Source organism: Bos mutus, chromosome 23, assembly GCF_027580195.1.
Source record: "Bos mutus isolate GX-2022 chromosome 23, NWIPB_WYAK_1.1, whole genome shotgun sequence".
Classification (NCBI taxonomy): domain Eukaryota; kingdom Metazoa; phylum Chordata; class Mammalia; order Artiodactyla; family Bovidae; genus Bos; species Bos mutus.
In genome coordinates, this window is record NC_091639.1 from 38,747,447 (window position 1) to 38,766,985 (window position 19,539).

The window sequence follows — 19,539 nt, forward strand, 5'->3', positions numbered from 1 at the left end:
CCTTGGAAGCAAAGTTATGACCAACCTAGATAGCATATTCAAAAGCAGAGACATTACTTTGCCAACAAAGGTCCGTCTAGTTAAGGCTATGGTTTTTCCTGTGGTGATGTATGAATATGAGAATTGGACTGTGAAGGCTGAGCACCGAAGAATTGATGCTTTTGAAGTGTGGTGTTGGAGAAGACTCTTGAGAGTTCCTTGGACTGCAAGGAGGTCCAACCGGTCCATTCTGAAGGAGATCAGCCCTGGGTGTTCTTTGGAGGGAATGATACTAAAGCTGAAACTCCAGTACTTTGGCCACCTCATGCGAAGAGTTGACTCATAGGAAAAGATTCTGATGCTGGGAGGGATTGGGGGCAGGAGGAGAAGGGGACGACAGAGCATGAGATGGCTGGATGGCATCACTGACTCGATGGATGTGAGTCTGGGTGAACTCCGGGAGTTGGTGATGGACAGGGAGGCTTGGCGTGCTGCGATTCATGGGGTCGCAAAGAGTCGGACACGACTGAGCGACTGAACTGAACTGAAGGGATGTAAGCAAGTGGGGAATTCGGTAAACCCAGTCATATCAATAACTAGAGGGGCTTCGCTTGAACTAGGATTCTAACTCAGAACTAGGATATCAATTCAGAAAACAATAAATTTAGAAGCCTGTCATACCACCAGGTGGCCAATGGGGCCACTCTGCGCTAAGACTAGTTTTATCTGAGCAATAAAAATTATTGCAGGCAGTATTATCACTAATGGCAATAATTTGGCAAATGGAAGTCAATATACACAGACGGGGAATAACTGGTTGTGCTTGTGCAGTTTAGATGATTGAAGATATAACGTAAAGGCTTCTGCTGTGATGAGGATTAACCACTCAGTAATTAATGGCCTAAAGTGGAATGATAATCATGTATCAGAGAAAGTAATAAAAATGTCCCAACAAAGGTACTAAAATAAGGGCAATAAATGTTTTATAGTAACAATCTGGAATTGTAAAATGGTCCAGTGCAGACCTACATGTTGTCCCTTACTGCAGAGTGCTAACACCAAACCACCGTGTGCGCACACAAAAAAGGGGACGCAGTGTATTCGGTGACAATTATATTCCTCCCAAATCACAGAGCTAAATAACTACTTCTACTGGTCGCATGAATGCAATTCTGCTGAATGACCCGTGGAAACACTCATGGTTTTATATTGTTAGCAGGTGCAAAACAAGAGTGTATAAAGTTTGCCTTTGCAGTTTGGGATATGGTGATATTTTAAGACCCATCCTAAATACAGATTCAAGGAAAACTCAGCTGATGACAGGTGCAGGCAAGGTATGGTGACTCTGAACCAAACATAAAACAGGATAGTACATCCCACTGCCCTACAAACACGGACAAATCCTGGCTGTGAACAGAATTGGCTAAAAGGAACAGAATACTCAACTCTGACACTTAAATTGTAAAGACACTTAAATTGTAAAGACAATGCACAATGCTGGATGCTTGGGACTGGTGCACTGGGACGACCCAGAGGGATGGTATGGGGAGGGAGGAGGGAGGAGGGTTCAGGATGGATTTTCTTTTAAAAATTAAAAAAAAAAAAAAAAAAATTGTAAAGACTGTGACGTCAGGGTACTGAGCTGGTGTCTCTGCAATTCTCTTGTCTTTCCCTCAGGTTACAAGTTAACTGTTAACAGTTTTTGGCACCTTATTTTCACATTAACACATGCAAAAGTAGGAAATGTGAGTGGAGGCAGAAAGTGGCTTTCTTCACAAAATCATCTCTTACTGATTGGAAAAGAAAATCCTGCTAAAAACCCTCCTTTAGACTTTTCTTTTACAGCTCACTGGCCAGAACCAATGAGATGAGCCCATCACAGATTAGTCACTGGTATTACCAAGGAATTATTATAAAAGGCTTAAACTAACCCAGATGCCTACTCTAAGTACACTGTTGCCTGTTCAAGAGCTGAATGAATCTATGGTCTTGAGCAAGGAAGAAGCAGGGGCCAGGAAGGCAGCTGTGTAGGTAATTAACAATGCCTGCCCCACTGGCCAACAAACCAGACAGTCCACTGTGAGTAAAACTGGGAAATAGAACCCATCATACTTAATGGAAATATTACGCAAATAGCACAGAAAACATGTATCCCCATGAGAAGATCTAATACAAGATACATACTAAGAAACATTGAAGAAAAATCTACTAAGTAAATGGAGGGATTTCATTCCTTCTTTCCAAAAATATTTACTTAGTAACTTAGGACCTAAAATAAGGGCAATAAACATTTTATAGTAACATTTACTGAATTTTCTTTTCTGCTTGTCTGGGTGTTAAGGCACATTGGTGAACAAAAGCAGGTGTTAAGGCACACTGGTGAACCAAACAAAGTCCCAGCCCTCAGAGAGCTTACACTGGCAATTTCTGATTAAAAAGACAAAGCAAAATTGCATTTTACAGAAATGAACAGCAGTCATGCTTCACAGTATTTCAGAAGACTATACCTTCTACATATCGGCCAAATTGAAAAAAGAATGGGTTGGTGGAATTAGAGAAAAGTTCACCACACATTCAGTTAAGTTATTAAAAGAATATTAAAATATTGATAATGCATATTTGTAAGGTATTTTTCTAGGTATTCAAAATACTTTAATGTATATTCTCTTTACTTCCCCACTGACTATGAAGGAAGACAGGGTGGCTATTATGACACAGGCCCCAGAAGGATGAAATCTAGGTCTCTTGTACCTCTTAAATCATTCAGCTTTCACTATGAACAACAGCTTTCCTAGAGGTAAGCCTCTAAGATTAAACCTGCAAAAAGAGGCCAAAGTTCTTAGAACACGTGAGAAGATGACCCATCGTTTAAACTTATTGTGACTGAACGATGGCCTATGAGAGAAAGGTGGGATAAAGTGATAATTGGGGGTATGAATACACACCCACACATCTGGGATTTAACTAGGGCTCTTCTGTGTTTGAAAATAATTAGAATTTTACTAGAAGAAATAGCCTCCAGGGATCTTTTAACTCCACCGTCTGGCTGGGTTTCCTTGAGTGTGTCAAAGAGAAAAAGGACCTGAAGAATGCCAGCTCCATAGTTAAGTTCTATTTGCCCCGGTTCTCAGAAAGTAAGTAAGGAAGAGGGGAGGTCTATTTATCTATCTATTTATATCTTTAGAAGCATGGTCTCCAGAAGCCAGAAGATCATCAATCAGCCAATTTTAGGACAATATTTACCAAATAAAGACCTTCTCATAGAACAGAGACAAACCCTATATAAACCACCTTCCAACGTAAGAAAAAGATCTCTGATGTAACTTAATTTTACACGTAGTAACAGACTGCTTAGAAGTAAGAAGACTGTTCATCTTCTGATCCAAAACAGAACAGGGGAGAAGCTAGAAAAGGTCAAAGCAGAAACTGTCACTTCTACAAAGTAGGGAAGGGTTCCACGGGTTTAAGAAGAAGTACATGCATGAGAGGAAAAATATCTTGACTTACTTTTTGGTGAGCCGAGGGTCCAGAGGAGGGTGCTGTGCTCCATACACAGGCTGGATGCTAAAAGCGAGAAAAAAAAAGGAAGACGCGAGTTGTCAGGAAGGTAGATATATTGGGTGAGTACCACCTGCATCGCAACGTTGGAAGGGACTGAGAGAAACAGGTGACCTCCAAGAACAACTATGCCCAAGCCAAAGGACAGCAACCTACTCTTTAAAAAAAAAAAGTTCATCATCTTCCCTGGTGAGGTTTCAGCACCCTACGCAATTATCAGGAAGTTCTATCCGGACAGGCAGCATGGGAAGGCTTACAGTTGGACAGAATACAGTTCAAATGCAGGTTGTGGCATCCACTATAAACTTTCACTAAATGGCCTGACCACTCTGAACATGCTTTCTTATCTGTAAAACTGGAATATCGCCTACCCCAGAGGACCACTTGGACTACACGACAGTGAAGCAGCCCCACAGATCAAGGGAGGAGTGACCCAAGGGGTTCTCACAACTGCTGGCAAGGGTATAAACTGATACAACCACTTTGAAAAAGTTTGGCTATATTGAGGAAGAACAAAATATGCATACTCTAAGACTAAAGATACATACATATACATATACATATATATATATGTCTTTAGAAAAACAAAGATATGTGTATCAGGAAACATATAAAAGTGTTCATAATCTCAGATATATGCAGATGACACCACCCTTATGGCAGAAAGTGAAGAACTAAAGAGCCTCTTGATGGAAGTGAAAGAGGAGAGTGAAAACACTGGCTTAAAACCCAACATTCAGAAAAATAAGATCATGGCATCCAGTTCCATCACTTCATGGGAAATAGATAGGGAAACCATGGAAACAGTTAGAGACTTTATTTTTTAAGGCTCCAAATCACTGCAGATGGTGACTGCAGCCATAAAATTAAAAGACGCTTGCTCCTTGGAAGAAAAGCTATGACAAACCTAGACAGCATATTCAAAAGCAGAGACATTACTTTGCCAACAAAGATCAGTCTAGTCAAGGCTATGGTTTTTCCAGTAGTCATGTATGGATGTGAGAGTTGGACTATAAAGAAAGCTGAGCGCTGAAGAATTGATGCTTTTGAACTGTGGTGTTGGAGAAGACTCTTGAGAGTCCCTTGGACTGCAAGGAGATCCAACCAGTCCATCCTAAAGGAAATCAGTCCTGGGTGTTCATTGGAGGGAATGATGTTGAAGCTGAAACTTTGATGTTGAAGCTGAATCCAATACATTGGCCACCTGATGTGAAGACCTGCCTCATTTGAAAAGACCCTGATGCTGGGAAAGATTGAAGGTGGAAAGAGAAGGGGATGACAGAGGATGAGATGGTTGGATGGCATCACCAACTCAATGGGCATGAGTCTGAGTAAACTCGGAGAGTTGGTGATGGACAGGGAGTCCTGATGCGCTGCAGTTTATGGGGTCGCAGAGTTGGACACGACTGAGTGACTGAACTGAACTGATAGCATTATGGATTCTTTTAGCTCCAAACTAGAAATAACCCTACTGTCTATCAATAGAGAAATAAACTTTCATGTGTTCATATAATAAAACACTTTACAGCAATGTAAATAAATGGAGTAAGGTTGCAAGTAATGTGAATGGATCTTACAAATGTCATGTTGAACAAAAAAAACAAGCAAAGGATAAAACAGTAAATAGTGTATGATTCTATTTACACATACATCACAAACTGGCAAAACGATTTCTATCACTTGGAGATCATCCATATAGTAACACAATAAAGGAAGCACAGAGTGATTAGCATGAAAGGATGTGGTTATCTCTTGGGGAGAAGGAAGGAGGTGTGATCAACGACAGACACGGGGGCTTCCGGGGCGTTCACTTTCTGATTATTTATCAAGTTTATCAAGTTACCATACCACACACTTGTTTTATGTACTTTTCTACAGTAGTTCAGTTTAAAAAAAAACGAAAAAAAAGAGTGACCTGAAATAACTGTATACTAAGCCAAACTGTGGTTTAAGTACAAAGGCAACAGAAAAGCATGCTTCAGCATGTAAGAACTCAGGGAACCTGGTTTCCTTTACTCCTTCCTGAAGAAACTACTAGAGGAAAAACTTCAACTGATAATATAATAAATGGAGACACTATGGCAAAAGGCTGGTGGTGGACAAGAATCCACCTGCCAATGTAGGGGACACGGGTTCGATCCCTGTTCTGAAAAGACTCCGCATGCTTCCCCATGCCCCAGCGCAACTAAGCCCGTGTGCCACAACCACTGAGCCCAAGCTCCAGAGCTGGGGAATCGCAACGACTGAGCCCACACGCTGCAACTACTGGAGCCCGCCCGCCCACCTAGAACCTGGACTTTGCAACAAAGGAAGCCCCTGCACCACAGCTAAAGAGTAGCGCCCCATGTAGAACCAAGACCCGGTGCGGACAAAAGTAAATACGTATGTAAATTTTTAAAACTTTGTAAAGATTGAGCCCTAAATTTGAGGCTTTCTGGTTGCAGAAGAGAATGCAAAAATAATGTAACTGGCAAATGTTAAAGTGGGATGGAGGAGAAGTGGACTCAAATAAGTAGACTGATTTCCTCATCTTTTACTGACAAGGTTCAAAAAGACACTTATAACTGGTAGTTCAAGTAATATATAGGTATGTTGTTGTTGTTGAGTCTCCCAGTCATGTTTGACTCTGTGACCCCAGGGACTGCAGCATGCCAGGCCTCCCTGTCCCTCAACATCTCCTGAAGTTTGCCCAAGTTCATGTCCACTGCATTGGTGATGCCATTCAGCCATCTCATTCTTTGATGCCCTAATATACAGGTATGTTTAAAGATATAAAATAAAACTAAGAAAAATAACTATAATCAACTAAAAGCAGATGGAAAGGAGGCAGGAAATAGTACTAATTTCATCATTACTCATGGTAGGGAGTCAACAGATACTATCTGAAGAAACATGGTATAAAGTTATACACAATCACTAGAATAAAAAGATAACTCTTTCAAATCATCAGAACCTACACCAGGATATACCCACCTCCCAAAGCAAGTACAGTCCTGATAGTGAAAGTTTTTTAAAAGAAAATATTAAAAATAGAACTCAAACTAAATATATCAGTCACTCCAATAAATATATATGGGTCGAACTTACCTATTAAAAGAAAAGGGATTATTATCAATGGAACTGGTAAAATCAACTACAGTACATCTGTTAAAAAGAATGAGGTAATTCTATATCCACTGACATGAAACACACATTGAAAAAAAGATGCAGAATTATATGCACAGTAATAATTCCATTTTATGTAAAAATCTTTAAAATAAAGTATATCCACGTACTGACATATGATTGCATTTATGTATTTACAGTCCATTTCTGAAAGAACACATAAGACTAAGAAGCAGTGGTATGGAAGTGGGACTGATGATTGGAGGGCCCTGTGGCAGAGACTAAGTTTTCAGTGCAAACCTTCTTACACCTTTCTCAATTAGTACTGTATACACGATCACCTTTCTAAGAAATAAATTAAGCAATCTTAAGAGCACTGGGAAGTTTAAATGGGATAATGTGTAAAAGGTCCTTCAGCACAATTCCTACAGGTAGTTAAGCAATAATAGCAGGTGGTGAGGTAAATGCTGCCCGGCACACACTCAGTGCTTAAGAAATGTTGGTTTTCTTCCTCCCCCCGATTTTTGTAATTTATTTCTTACTAACATTTAGAAAACAGAACAAGTAGGTTTACCAAGTACCTTTGACATAAAGTACTTTGACATAAAGATGTGATCCTAAAGTTGCTTTTAAATAAAAATGTAGTCAATCTGATCATTTTCACATTGATTTCTACTAAGATTCCAAAGAGAATATTTGTGTATCAACCTTTAGCTATGAGTAGGGCCCTGACCCTTTTAGTAGTAAGATTTCTGAACATCTATGGAAGGTTATTAAGTAATTTGTAAACAAGCCATCACATGTACTACCACAGAAATACAAACAATGCTACCTGAATGTGTTTACAGTTTCCCAGGCAAAGGAAAGGAAGAGAGAAAAGAAGGATTAAAGAATACAGGAAAGTCTGGCTTAGAGAGAGAAAACTTAGACAAAACAAAAAGCACAAACTAGAAAACCCAAAGGGCCATTTGTATTTCAGCATTTGCAAATACTCTTAAGATGAGTACACTTGAACTCTCTAAGTAAATAAGCTTCTATGTTAGCAAAATATAAAGATCAGAGAATAAACTCTGACGGAAGATATTAATGGGAAAATTGGGCTGGGTGACTGAGTAGCAGAATAAGAAAGAATCCTTAGATTCTCTCCATAAAAGAGTATTACCACCTGCCAGTAATACAGCAAGAAAAAAAGCAATCCTAATGGTGCAGGTTTAGGAGCTAAAGGCCATTAATAATCACCTAGGAAAAGGACCTTAACATCACTGTAGACTATTTTTTAAAGACGTCAGCCCCAAGTGCTGGCATAGCCAGAAAGGTCAAGATAAATGATGGACTTTATCAGCAAAGGTATCAGAGCCTAAACTGACTTATTTCTGAACTAAAACCATAATGTATCTGTTAACATTTTTAATTAACATGTTCCTGAACTAAACCATAATGTGTCTGTATCTGAAACACCTGGATAATTTATCAGTTTCACTTCAGTTCAGTTCAGTCGCTCAGTCGTGTCCGACTCCTTGCGACCCCATGAATCACAGCACGCCAGGCCTCCCTATCCATCACCAACTCCCGGAGTTCACTCAGACTCACGTCCATCGAGTCGGTGATGCCATCCAGCCATCTCATCCTCTGTCGTCCCCTTCTCCTCCTGCCCCCAATCCCTCCCAGCATCAGAGTCTTTTCCAATGAATCAACTCTTCCCATGAGGTGGCCAAAGTACTGGAGTTTCAGCTTTAGCATCAGTCCTTCCAAAGACATCCCAGGGCTGATCTCCCTCAGAATGGACTGGTTGGATCTCCTTGCAGTCCAAGGGACTCTCGAGTCTTCTCCAACACCACAGTTCAAAAGCATCAATTCTTCGGCACTCAGCCTCCTTCACAGTCCAACTCTCACATCCATACATGACCACAGGAAAAACCATAGCCTTGACTAGACGGACCTTTGTTGTCTCTGCTTTTGAATATGCTATCTAGGTTGGTCATAACTTTCCTTCCAAGGAGTAAGCGTCTTTTAATTTCATGGCTGCAGTCACCATCTGCAGTGATTTTGGAGCCCAAAAAATAAAGTCTGACACTGTTTCCACTGTTTCCCAATCTATTTCCCATGAAGTGATGGGACCAGATGCCATGATCTTAGTTTTCTGAATGTTGAGCTTTAAGCCAACTTTTTCACTCTCCACTTTCACTTTCATCAAGAGGCTTTTTAGTTCCTCTTCACTTTCTGCCATAAGGGTGGTGTCATCTGCATATCTGAGGTTACTGATATTTCTCCCAGCAATCTTGATTCCAGCTTGTGCTTCTTCCAGTCCAGCGTTTCTCATGATGTTCTCTGCATATAAGTTAAATAAGCACGGTGACAATATACAGCCTTGATGAACTCCTTTTCCTATTTGGAACCAGTCTGTTGTTCCATGTCCAGTTCTAACTCTTGCTTCCTGACCTGCATACAGATTTCTCAAGAGGCAGGTCAGGTGGTCTGGTATTCCCATCTCTTTCAGAATTTCCCACAGTTTATTGTGATCCACACAGTAAAAGGCTTTGGCATAGTCAATAAAGCAGAAATAGATGCTTTTCTGGAACTCTCTTGCTTTTTCCATGATCCAGCGGATGTTGGCAATTTGATCTCTGGTTCCTCTGCCTTTTCTAAAACCAGCTTGAACATCAGGAAGTTCACGGTTCACGTATTGCTGAAGCCTGGCTTGGAGAATTTTGAGCATTACCTTACTAGCATGTGAGTAGGAGAGGCAAGAAGTTAGAAAAGGAAGAGAAGCCCAGATGACTAAATGAAGACAAACTGAAAGAGCCTGGTGATTGAGGTGCTCAATTTCCGGGCATGTATAATTCACCTATCGACCTGTGCAATACACTTCCACTAGACCCAAACTCAACTCTAGAGCAGGCTGGTCTCCACACACCCTAACCTCAAACGCTAAGCTGGGCTCTTCTCCCCATCTCATTTAAAAAATCTTATCCATCCTGAAACATTCCTTCAAACTCTACACCCTGTGCCCCATGAGACTTTCTCTGAGCCTGTCCCCAGCATCCACTAACCCATGCCTTTGCTGATTCCCTAAAACACAGAAATTGAGGTTTACACTGCTTTTAAAGAATAAACTATTTTTAAAACAAACTAGATTTAGAGCATAATATAAAGTATACCCAGGTAGGTGCTCAACACCTATGTGAGAAATAAGACATTATGGAGTTGAAACCCCAGCACAACCCTTCTCAGGAAACCACTAAGTCTGGAATTTTTCATCCTCATTTTTGTTTTTATATTTCCTATGCATGTATCGTGAAACAATATAGAGTATTGTTCTGCATGTTTGAAAAACTTCATATAAATGGCATCACACCATATTCACAACTTACTTTGATGCTAAATCATAAATGCTACTTTAAATCTTATTTAATTTCATGGCTGGCTGGCTGATTTCTCCAACACACATTTAAAAAACATTTGCTTTACCACAAGAGCAAAAGGCATTTAACTCACATTTTCAAAAACAAAGAAAAGTATAGAGAAAGATACAACAAACACCCACGAACCCATCACTCTGACTTAACAAATAATTAACACCTGTCACATTTCTTTTTCTTTTTTTAAGAAAATAAAGTGTTAAAGAGACTTCTGAAGTTCCAGTTGCAGTCCCCAGCCCCGTTCCCCTGCCTCCCCAAGAGATAACCACTATCCTGAAGTGGATACAAAATCCTTCCCATCTGTTTTTATACTTTTACATATCTTTTTTTATGTTTTAAAACTTCTACATGAAAGACTGCACACTGTACATATCGGTCTACATCTTGCTTTTCTCACTCAACAGTGTGTTTTCACCCAGCTCTGCTTTTCGGTTTTTCTGATTACAAAAGTAACATATGCTTAAGTGGAAAAACCAGAAAGACAATAACACTGAGCATCCTCTCCATGGGGAAGCTGAGCTGCCGAGTACTTTCAGATTCTCCAGAGCAGTGGTGGAGCCATGTCCTTTTCTGTAGTCCCCTCACCACCTGGCAGAGCATGACACACACCAGCAGGCGCTTAACAATACTCAGTGAGTCAAGCCTGGAACGATGAAGAACCCAGGCCTCTGTTTAAGCTGACTCCTGTCTAGCTACACCTAAAAATGAAGAGGCAGTCACACTGTGTCTCAGAGAAACCAAACCACATATACAGAGAAAAGAAGGCCACGGGCTGTGCCACAACAAAGGAAAACATGAAGCAAAAGTCTCGGTCAACCTCCATTGTTCCCTTCAATAAACCAACACCGCAGAACGTGTTGGCAGAGCTGGGTAGTTGGAACAGAGCAAAAAGCTTGATAGGAAAAAAGATCAACAGGTGTTTGTTCAGCGCTGGCAGAGGAGCTAAAGCAAACAAGGGAACAGAGCTATCCACTTTGAAGCCAAACACGCTGGCAATCAACGCAGGGTCACACGCTCACTCGATGGAAGTCTTCCAGAACTGGGGATCCATGCTGCTGCGGTGATAATTTAGTATCTCCTAGTCACTGACTTAATCAGTAAAGCATTTCCAAGCTAAGAATAGGTTGTAGTGTACCTGCCCAGACAGGCTGGGACCATTACACTGAGTCTATCAGATTCTTTAAAGTTACAAAAAACAACCAAATGACAGAGAAGGTTTCAGTTAAAAATCTACGGGCTCCTAAGTAATTCAAGGAATCAGACACTTCTCAGAGTCACTGAATATTAAAAGAGCTCCTTGACTTTAATAACACACGTGCGTGTGTGCTAAGTCACTTCAGTTGTATCTGACTCTTTAGAACCCTATGGACCATGGCCCATCAGGCTCCTCTGTCCATGGGATTCTCCAGGCAAGAATACTGGAGTCGGTTGCCATGCCCTCCTCCAGGGGATCTTCTGACCCAGGGATTGAGCACCCATCTGTTATGTCTCCTGCATTGGCAGGCAGGTTCTTTACCACCAGTACCACCTGGGAAGCCCACTTTTCCTTAAAAAGAGGGTGAAGCCGTTCCCAGAAAGATTGGGGATGAGATTGTGGGGAATTAGCCAGGCTTTGGCTCACATTTGTCTCTCCTATTCCAAGTCTCATCCATACTTTCACTGGAAGCATCTACATCCTTGAACCAGATGAGGTGCTTGGGCAGAGGGTTATTTCAATCTTAGCAGAGACTGAGGGAAGGGAGAGGCAGCAGCAGAGTGCGGACCAGGGGTCAAGAAATTTGCAGTGTGATTTAGGGCTACTTTCCCTCTCTGGCCTCAGTTTCCTCAATCAGCAGTGTTCTCAGGGTCGAATTATAACATTCTATAATTTCGTGACACTCAGACGTGCGGTGGGGCCAGAAATTCACCACTTTCCAAAGCACAAGATAGAAAAACTTACCTTCAGTGCTCCCCGCCCACCCCTGAGCTATTCTTACCTATCAATCATACCTCTGTGCCTGACAGAGCAGAAGAGAAACATCCAGTGACAGGAGTTGGAGTTGCCAAGTTTAACACTCAACTTCAGAACCAGTAAAAGCCTCAGAGCTCCTTCAATCCAAATATCATTTCATAGATAAGGAAATTGAGCATGGAGTAGTTAGTATGTTGTCCTAAACTGTGGCTCTTTCTGAGGATAGGATACCACAATCTTACCTGACCACCTACGCCAGAAACCTGAGGGTGACATCCCTTCAGCCCACCTTTCTCCCTTACTCCCCAAATCCAGTGATTTACCAAGTCCTATAGATATTCCCAAACTTGTCCTTTATTGTCATTACACTAGTTGAAGACCTCATGGCCTGTCCCTGTACTAACTGCAGCAGACTCTTAACTACAGCTGATTTGAACAACGGGGGTAAGGGGCACCGACTCCACTCACAGCCCAACCCAGGGATGGAACCCAGGTCTCCCGCATTGCAGGTGGATTCTTTACCAGCTGAGCCACAAGGGAAGCCCCCACTCACAGCACGGAGACCAATGAGGAAGGTACAGCAGTGGCCCAGGAAAGAGAGGACTCAGTTTGATCCTGAAAGTAGGGAGTGGAAGTGATGAGAACTGCTCATGTTCAGGATATATTTCTGACAAGCCAACACAGAACCTGCTAATGAACTGGATGTAGCAGGAAGAGAAAGAGAATGAAAGACATTAGGATTTTTGGTCTGAGGGACTTGGTGAATGGCTGGACTATTTACGTGAGACTGGACAGAGTAGATTTGCAGGAGTGGGCAAATGTGGAAATCCAAGAGTTCTGCTTGGATGTGTTACGTGAGAGATGCTATTAGCAAAACAGAGATGCATTAATTGTTCAGTATCCAGGGACTTCCCTGGCAGTCCAGTGGTTAAGACTCCGTGCTTTCACTGCAGAGGGCACAAGTTTGATCCCTGATCCCACAGGCCGCACAGTATGGCCAAAAAAAAATTTTCAGTATCCACTGGGGAAAAGCATCCAGCATCAGAAATCAGATTTCTTTCAATCTAATTTAAGGCTCTCTATTCAGTGGTTCTCAAAGTGCAGCTCCCAGCTTAGCAGGAGTGGTACCCTTTAGGAACTCCTCAGAAACTTCACTTCTGGTGCTCCACCTCAGTTCAGTTCAGTCGCTCAGTCGTGTCCGACTCTTTGCAACCCCATGAATCGCAGCATGCCAGGCCTCCCTGTCCATCACCAACTCCCGGAGTTCACTCAGACTCACGTCTATCGAGTCAGTGATGCCAACCAGCCATCTCATCCTCTGTCGTCCCCTTCTCCTCCTGCCCCCAATCCCTCCCAGCATCAGAGTCTTTTCCAATGAGTCAACTCTTCACATGAGGTGGCCAAAGTACTGGAATTTCAGCTTTAGCATCAGTCCTTCCAAAGAAATCCCAGGGCTAATCTCCTTCAGAATGGACTGGTTGGATCTCCTTGCAGTCCAAGGGACTCTCAAGAGTCTTCTCCAACACCACACTTCAAAAGCATCAATTCTTCGGCGCTCAGCCTTCTTCACAGTCCAACTCTCACATCCATACATGACTACAGGAAAAACCACAGCCTTGACTAGACAGACCTTAGTTGGCAAAGTAATGTCTCTGCTTTTGAATATGCTATCTAGGTTGGTCATAACTTTTCTTCCAAGGAGTAAGCGTCTTTTAATTTCATGGCTGCAGTCACCATCTGCAGTGATTTTGGAGCCCAAAAAATAAAGTCTGACACTGTTTCCACTATTTCCCAATCTATTTCCCATGAAGTGATGGGACCAGATGCCAATGATCTTCATTTTCTGAATGTTGAGCTTTAAGCCAGCTTTTTCACTCTCCACTTTCACTTTCATCAAGAGGCTTTTTAGTTCCTCTTCACTTTCTGCCATAAGGGGGTGTCATCTGCATATCTGAGGTTACTGATATTTCTCCCAGCAATCTTGATTCCAGCTTGTGCTTCTTCCAGTCCAGCGTTTCTCATGATGTACTCTGCATAGAAGTTAAATAAGCACGGTGACAATATACAGCCTTGATGAACTCCTTTTCCTATTTGGAACCAGTCTGTTGTTCCATGTCCAGTTCTAACTGTTGCTTCTTGACCTGCATACAGATTTCTCAAGAGGCAGGTCAGGTGGTCTGGTATTCCCATCTCTTTCAGAACTTTCCACAGTTTATTGTGATCTACACAGTCAAAGGCTTTGGCATAGTCAATAAAGTAGAAATAGATGGTTTTCTGGAACTCTCTTGCTTTTTCCATGATCCAGTGGATGTTGGCAATTTGATCTCTGGTTCCTCTGCCTTTTCTAAAACAGCTTGAACATCAGGAAGTTCACGGTTCACATATTACTGAAGCCTGGCTTGGAGAATTTTGAGCATTACTTTACTAGCGTGTGAGATGAGCACAACTGTAATGGACGGAATTAGAAACTCGGAAGTGGGGCTTGGCAATCTATGTTTTAACAAGCCCTTCCAGGTGATTCATTAAAGTTTGAGAAGCACTGCTCAAAACCATACTCCTCATTGCTAATGAACCCCTGACAGTCGCAGTGATCCTGCATTAGGCTCTTTCGTGCTCCCGTAAACTGTCCGCCTAATCAACAACAGGCAGTATTTTTTCCACCCAGGACTCACTGTGGGGCTCCAGACACACCACTGATCAGAGTTCTTCAATTCGAGTTTCTGAAACTAGAGCAAGGAGAAGAAACAAATAAAAATAGAAGCTACTGTAATCACAACTAGCATTTTCATAATGGCTAATGTTATTGAGTACCTTCTATGTACTTTCCATGCATTGAAGTGAAGTGAAGTGAAGTTGCTCAGTTGTGCCCAACTCTTTGCGACTCCATGGACTGTAGCCTACCAGGCTCCATCCATGAGATTTTTCCAGGCAAGAATACTGGAGTGGGTTGCTGTTTCCTTCTCCAGAGGATCTTCCCAACCCAGGGATAGAACCCGGGTCTTCCGCATTGCAGGCAGACGCTTTACCGTCTGAGCCACCAGGGAAGCCATGCATTACCTCATTTAATTCTCATTAACAGCCTTATAAGGTAGACACTCTGTCCTCATTTTACAGGAGGAAACTAAGGCACCAAGAGGTTAAGTAACTTGCCCAAGGTCACACAGAAAGTGGCAGAGCTGAGATTTGAAACCAGGTTGCAGAGCTTGCACTCTTTTTCATTTTTTCTCCCTTTTCGGAGATATCATTGACACATAATCTTGTGTAAGTTTAAGATGTACATTCTGTTGGTTCAGTACACTTACAGTCTCTCTCTGAAGTTTGGTCCACAGTTGGTTGAATTTGTGGATGGATACAAAATCCATAGATATGGAGGGCCAACTGTACCACCACCTCATATAAAGGACTTGAACATCTGCAGATCTTGGTATCCAAGGGGGTCCTGGAACCAATTCCCCCCAGACACAGAGGGACAACTCTACTGCAACATGATTACTACTGTCACATTGGCTAACACTTCTATCATGTCACATAATTAACATTTCTTCTTTGTGGTAAGAACAATTAAGATCTAGTATCCTAGCAACTTTGAAGATTATAATACAGTGTTGTTGACTATAATCACTATGCTGTCCATTATCTCTCCAGAACTTATTTATCTACTAGTTTCAAGTTTCCAGAGCCTGTATTTTTAACCACATGGTACGTACTGCCTCCTGTCTTCCTAGGCATCCACACAAGGACCATTTGAAATATTAAGCACATGGGGCTCTTATGAATAACTGAGAGCACTTATAAAGACGTTTAATTCCATAAAATTACTATATGAAGCAATTCCACTTCTGCATATAATCAAAGGAGTGGAAAACATACTTTCACACAAAAAACCTGCACACGGATTTCACAGTTTTATTCATAAGAGCCCAAAAGTGGAAACAACTCTAACGTCCATCACCTAATGAATGGATAAACAAAGTGAGGTACATACATACAAGGAATATTGTTCAGCCGTAAAAGGAATGAAATACTGATACATGCCACAAGAATAAGCCTTGAAAACACTACATCTAAAAGAAACCAGTCACAAAAGGCCTCTTACTATATTATTCCATTTATACAAAATGTTCAGAATACATAAATCCATACAAATAAAAAGATCAGTGGTTGCCAAGGGCCAGAGAGCGGTGGGCGGGGGGGAAGGGGGAGTGACTACTAATGGATATGAGGCTTCTTTTCGGGGTGATGAAAATACTCTGAAATTAGTGTTGATGGTTGCACAAAACCATTTATACTCTAGATGAATGTACTAAATACCACCAAATTATACACTTCAAAAGGGTGAATTTTTATAATATGTGAATTATCTCAATAAAGCTGTTATTTTACAAAAGGATGTTTAATTCGTTTTGAACTTGAGGCTATTTTACTACATAAAATTCCTATTATTTGCTGTAATTAAGGTTGCTGGATCATGATCAAAGAAACTGAAAGTCATCTGCTATCGTTTTGAATTTTTACCTTTCAATTTGCAAAGAGGAAGCTAGTCTCACTTCTAAGTTGCCATGGACCTAGACAGTTATCTGTGTCATTTCTCCACCCAGACAAAGTTTTTCTTCACTATGACCGAAAGAGTACAAATGCAAAAGTTCTATTCTTGAGAAAAATGTACTAATATTTTCCTTACATCAAAGGACTTTCTCTCTAAAAGAATTTTTATTTTCTCCCATAACCAAGGGCTCCTAGGGCTTCCTTGCTAAAAGCGCATAGTTGAACAATATTTCTCTTCAACAAGCAAGGTACTAAACACCATTATGAATCATGGCAACATTTTAATGTCTTAAGATAAACAATGAACATAAATACCTCTTACTGGAATAAGGATCAGAGAAATATTCTTTTAAATGCATACTTTCTCTAATAATAAACAGAAATATTAATAATTAGTATTTATTGAGCAACTATAAATAAACATTGTTTTAGGTTCTTTACAAATAGATGTTTAATTCAATCCACACTGGAATCTTGAAGAAAGTATTTTTATCCTCTTTTCACAGATAAGGAAACTGAGGCTTAAAGAGATTAATTGTCCTTGATCACACAGATAACACTCCAATAATAATCCAAAGCTTTCAGAATTCAAATGTTCTTTCCTCTATCCTTTTGTATTCCTCTTCAAAATGAAAAAGGAAGCCACAAACTTAAAGAAACTAAAAAGATTTCTCTTCCTATCTCACAAAAAAAATAGTGCTCTGCAAAAAATATGACTGCTTCTACATTCCAAAAGAGGAAATATAGAAAATAAAAACTGTTAGTAACAACCAGCAGTTGGTAGGCACAAAAAGATTATGCCATATCCCACATATCAAATACTGCTTCCTGATTTAACAGTTTTTCTATAGATTCTGATTATAACTTTTGATGTCAAAATTTAATGATCTCACCATGGAAAACCCCAGAGAACAGCAGTTAGCGAGATTGGAGAGCTCCCTAGACCAGGAAGGAAAAGGAATCAGTAGGCAGGAAGTGGTGCCTATCTAAAAACATATAAGTCTTTAGCATTAACACTGTTATTCCACAACATTTCAATCTGAAGTTATTTATGAATTCCCTTAACCTACTTTTTACTATATTAAGAAAAACTGATCCCCGACTGTCTAACAGGATCCTATCAATAAGTAAGTCCACTATATAGCCACCACTGTCCCTGATTTCTCTCTTGCTACTGATAAAACAAACCAAAAAAGCTACAGGTTTAAAGGATTATTCCCCTTATCAATCAACTAGGAAGGGTAGCACATGGGGTACAATCAATCATGAATTTCATCGTCAAACAGACTGTGGCTGGCCGAAATCTTAAATTTAAGATTGAAACATACACTCCTCCTTTTACTTCTCAGCACTACCCCCAAACAAATTGAAACTATAAACCAACACTAGACTGATGAATGGACAATTGTTAAGAGTCTCAACGTATACCAAAAAGGGGTGGGGCGAGAGTGGAGATTATCTTAGAAATAATCTGTTCTCCACCTAAACAACTCTAGAATGAAAGAATTTAATGCATTTGCACAAGAAGTACATTACCAGGCAGAGGAGAAGAGGCCACTGGGGTATGACAAATCTTTAGAAGATGCTAAAGAAATCATCTCGATTCTGTTACCCTGTAATAATTCCTAATGGGAAAGGACCAACTCAAGATATCTTAAAGTGAGGTCGAGTTGAAGAATTTCCCTCACTTTTCTTGTCCCCACCCCCGCCACGCAGACGGTCTCAAGCTCCCACCAGAACCCTTCTAGGAGTCCAGGAGGAATATTCGTACGAGGTGCGGGGGAGCAAGTGAAGGGGCCATCCTCGTGCAAACAACCACCTGTGCTTGATGAAGACCCCCGCCCCCTCAAGAAGGAGTTCTTCGTAAAGTGAGAAGCAGCTCTGAGGATAGCCTTCCAAACCCAGAACCGACACTAATTACTCACCCAACTCCACTGTCCCCTATGCGCGAACTCCGGCCACCTCCCGGCTGAGGGAAGCCCCTCAAGGGCCCGACGCCCCCGGACCCGGGTCTGCTCCCACACCCAACCATCTCCAAAGCTCGCCGCCCACTCCTTTGCCTGACAGCCGTCCTGCCACCACCAGGCAGTCCCAGCTCCCCGCCCCCCGCCCTACGCCCAGGTTCTCCAAACCAGCATTCTTGGATCGCTGGCGCCCCAGGCCCGCGGGATTTAGGGTTTAGGATTTAGAAGGGTTTGGTCCAATCTCCTCTTCCTCTCAGCGTCCTGGGCTCACCTCCCCGGCAGCTTGGCGCTCCTCTTCCAAAACTGCTTGCTATTCTCGGCCGCCATTGCTCCGGCCCGGGGAAGGCCTTGTAGGCGGGCCAGGGGCTACCCAGAGAAATGCCCCCAGGACCCCGCAATCGCAGGGCCAGCTCAGGCCGCTTCCCTGCTGCCGGTCACCCGCTCCCAGCTCCCGGGGACGCCATCTTGGATGTGGGCACCCCCCAACCCAGCGCCGCTGCCATTGGTGGGCTGCGCAGGCTGTGGGAGACGGACCAATCGGGAGCCAGAATCCTGCAGGCCGCTGAAGCCGAACGGTGACGTCAGGGGCTGGGCACACAGGTGAACCGAGAAGGCGGAGCTTGGACGAGCTGGGAGGCGGGGCTGAAAGTTCCTTCTCCTGGGCCGGGGAAGAAGCAGGTAAAGAAAGGGACCTATGGGAAGAAGGAGAAGGTGCTGTTTTCTTTGGGGGTAAAGAGGTTCTTGAGTCAAATATTTTTTATGTATTTATATATATATTTATGTATATAAATCTTTGACCTAAATATAAGGGCCCATGTATTGGTTGCTGCCCGTTTTTAACATCTCCCAATTCAATGACACTCTGGTTATTATCCTTCCCACCACTCCCCTCGTTCCGTTCGGACTCCCATTTTTTCAATCGGTGGAGGAAAATCAGTAACTGACCCGACGGTCCAGAGTTGCTAACTGTTCAACACAACACGTGACTAACGGTTGGTTCATAAGAGCCTCTCTCTCC

The 19,539-nt window shown here is 42.0% G+C and overlaps 1 protein-coding gene across 1 annotated transcript in view; it reads right to left on the bottom strand.

Annotated features, from left to right (window-relative positions):
* The window catches only part of TBC1D22B (TBC1 domain family member 22B), a 74,068-nt gene extending 55,075 nt beyond the window's left edge, over positions 1–18,993 (bottom strand). The window contains exons 1-2 of the mRNA XM_070361459.1: positions 18,793–18,993; positions 3,487–3,543 (exon numbers count right to left, since the gene is read on the bottom strand). Of these exons, the coding sequence (XP_070217560.1) occupies positions 3,487–3,543; positions 18,793–18,848 (113 nt within the window). The 5' untranslated portion in view covers positions 18,849–18,993. The remainder of the gene's footprint in view (positions 1–3,486; positions 3,544–18,792) is intronic.
* Between the last annotated feature and the right edge of the window lie 546 nt (positions 18,994–19,539).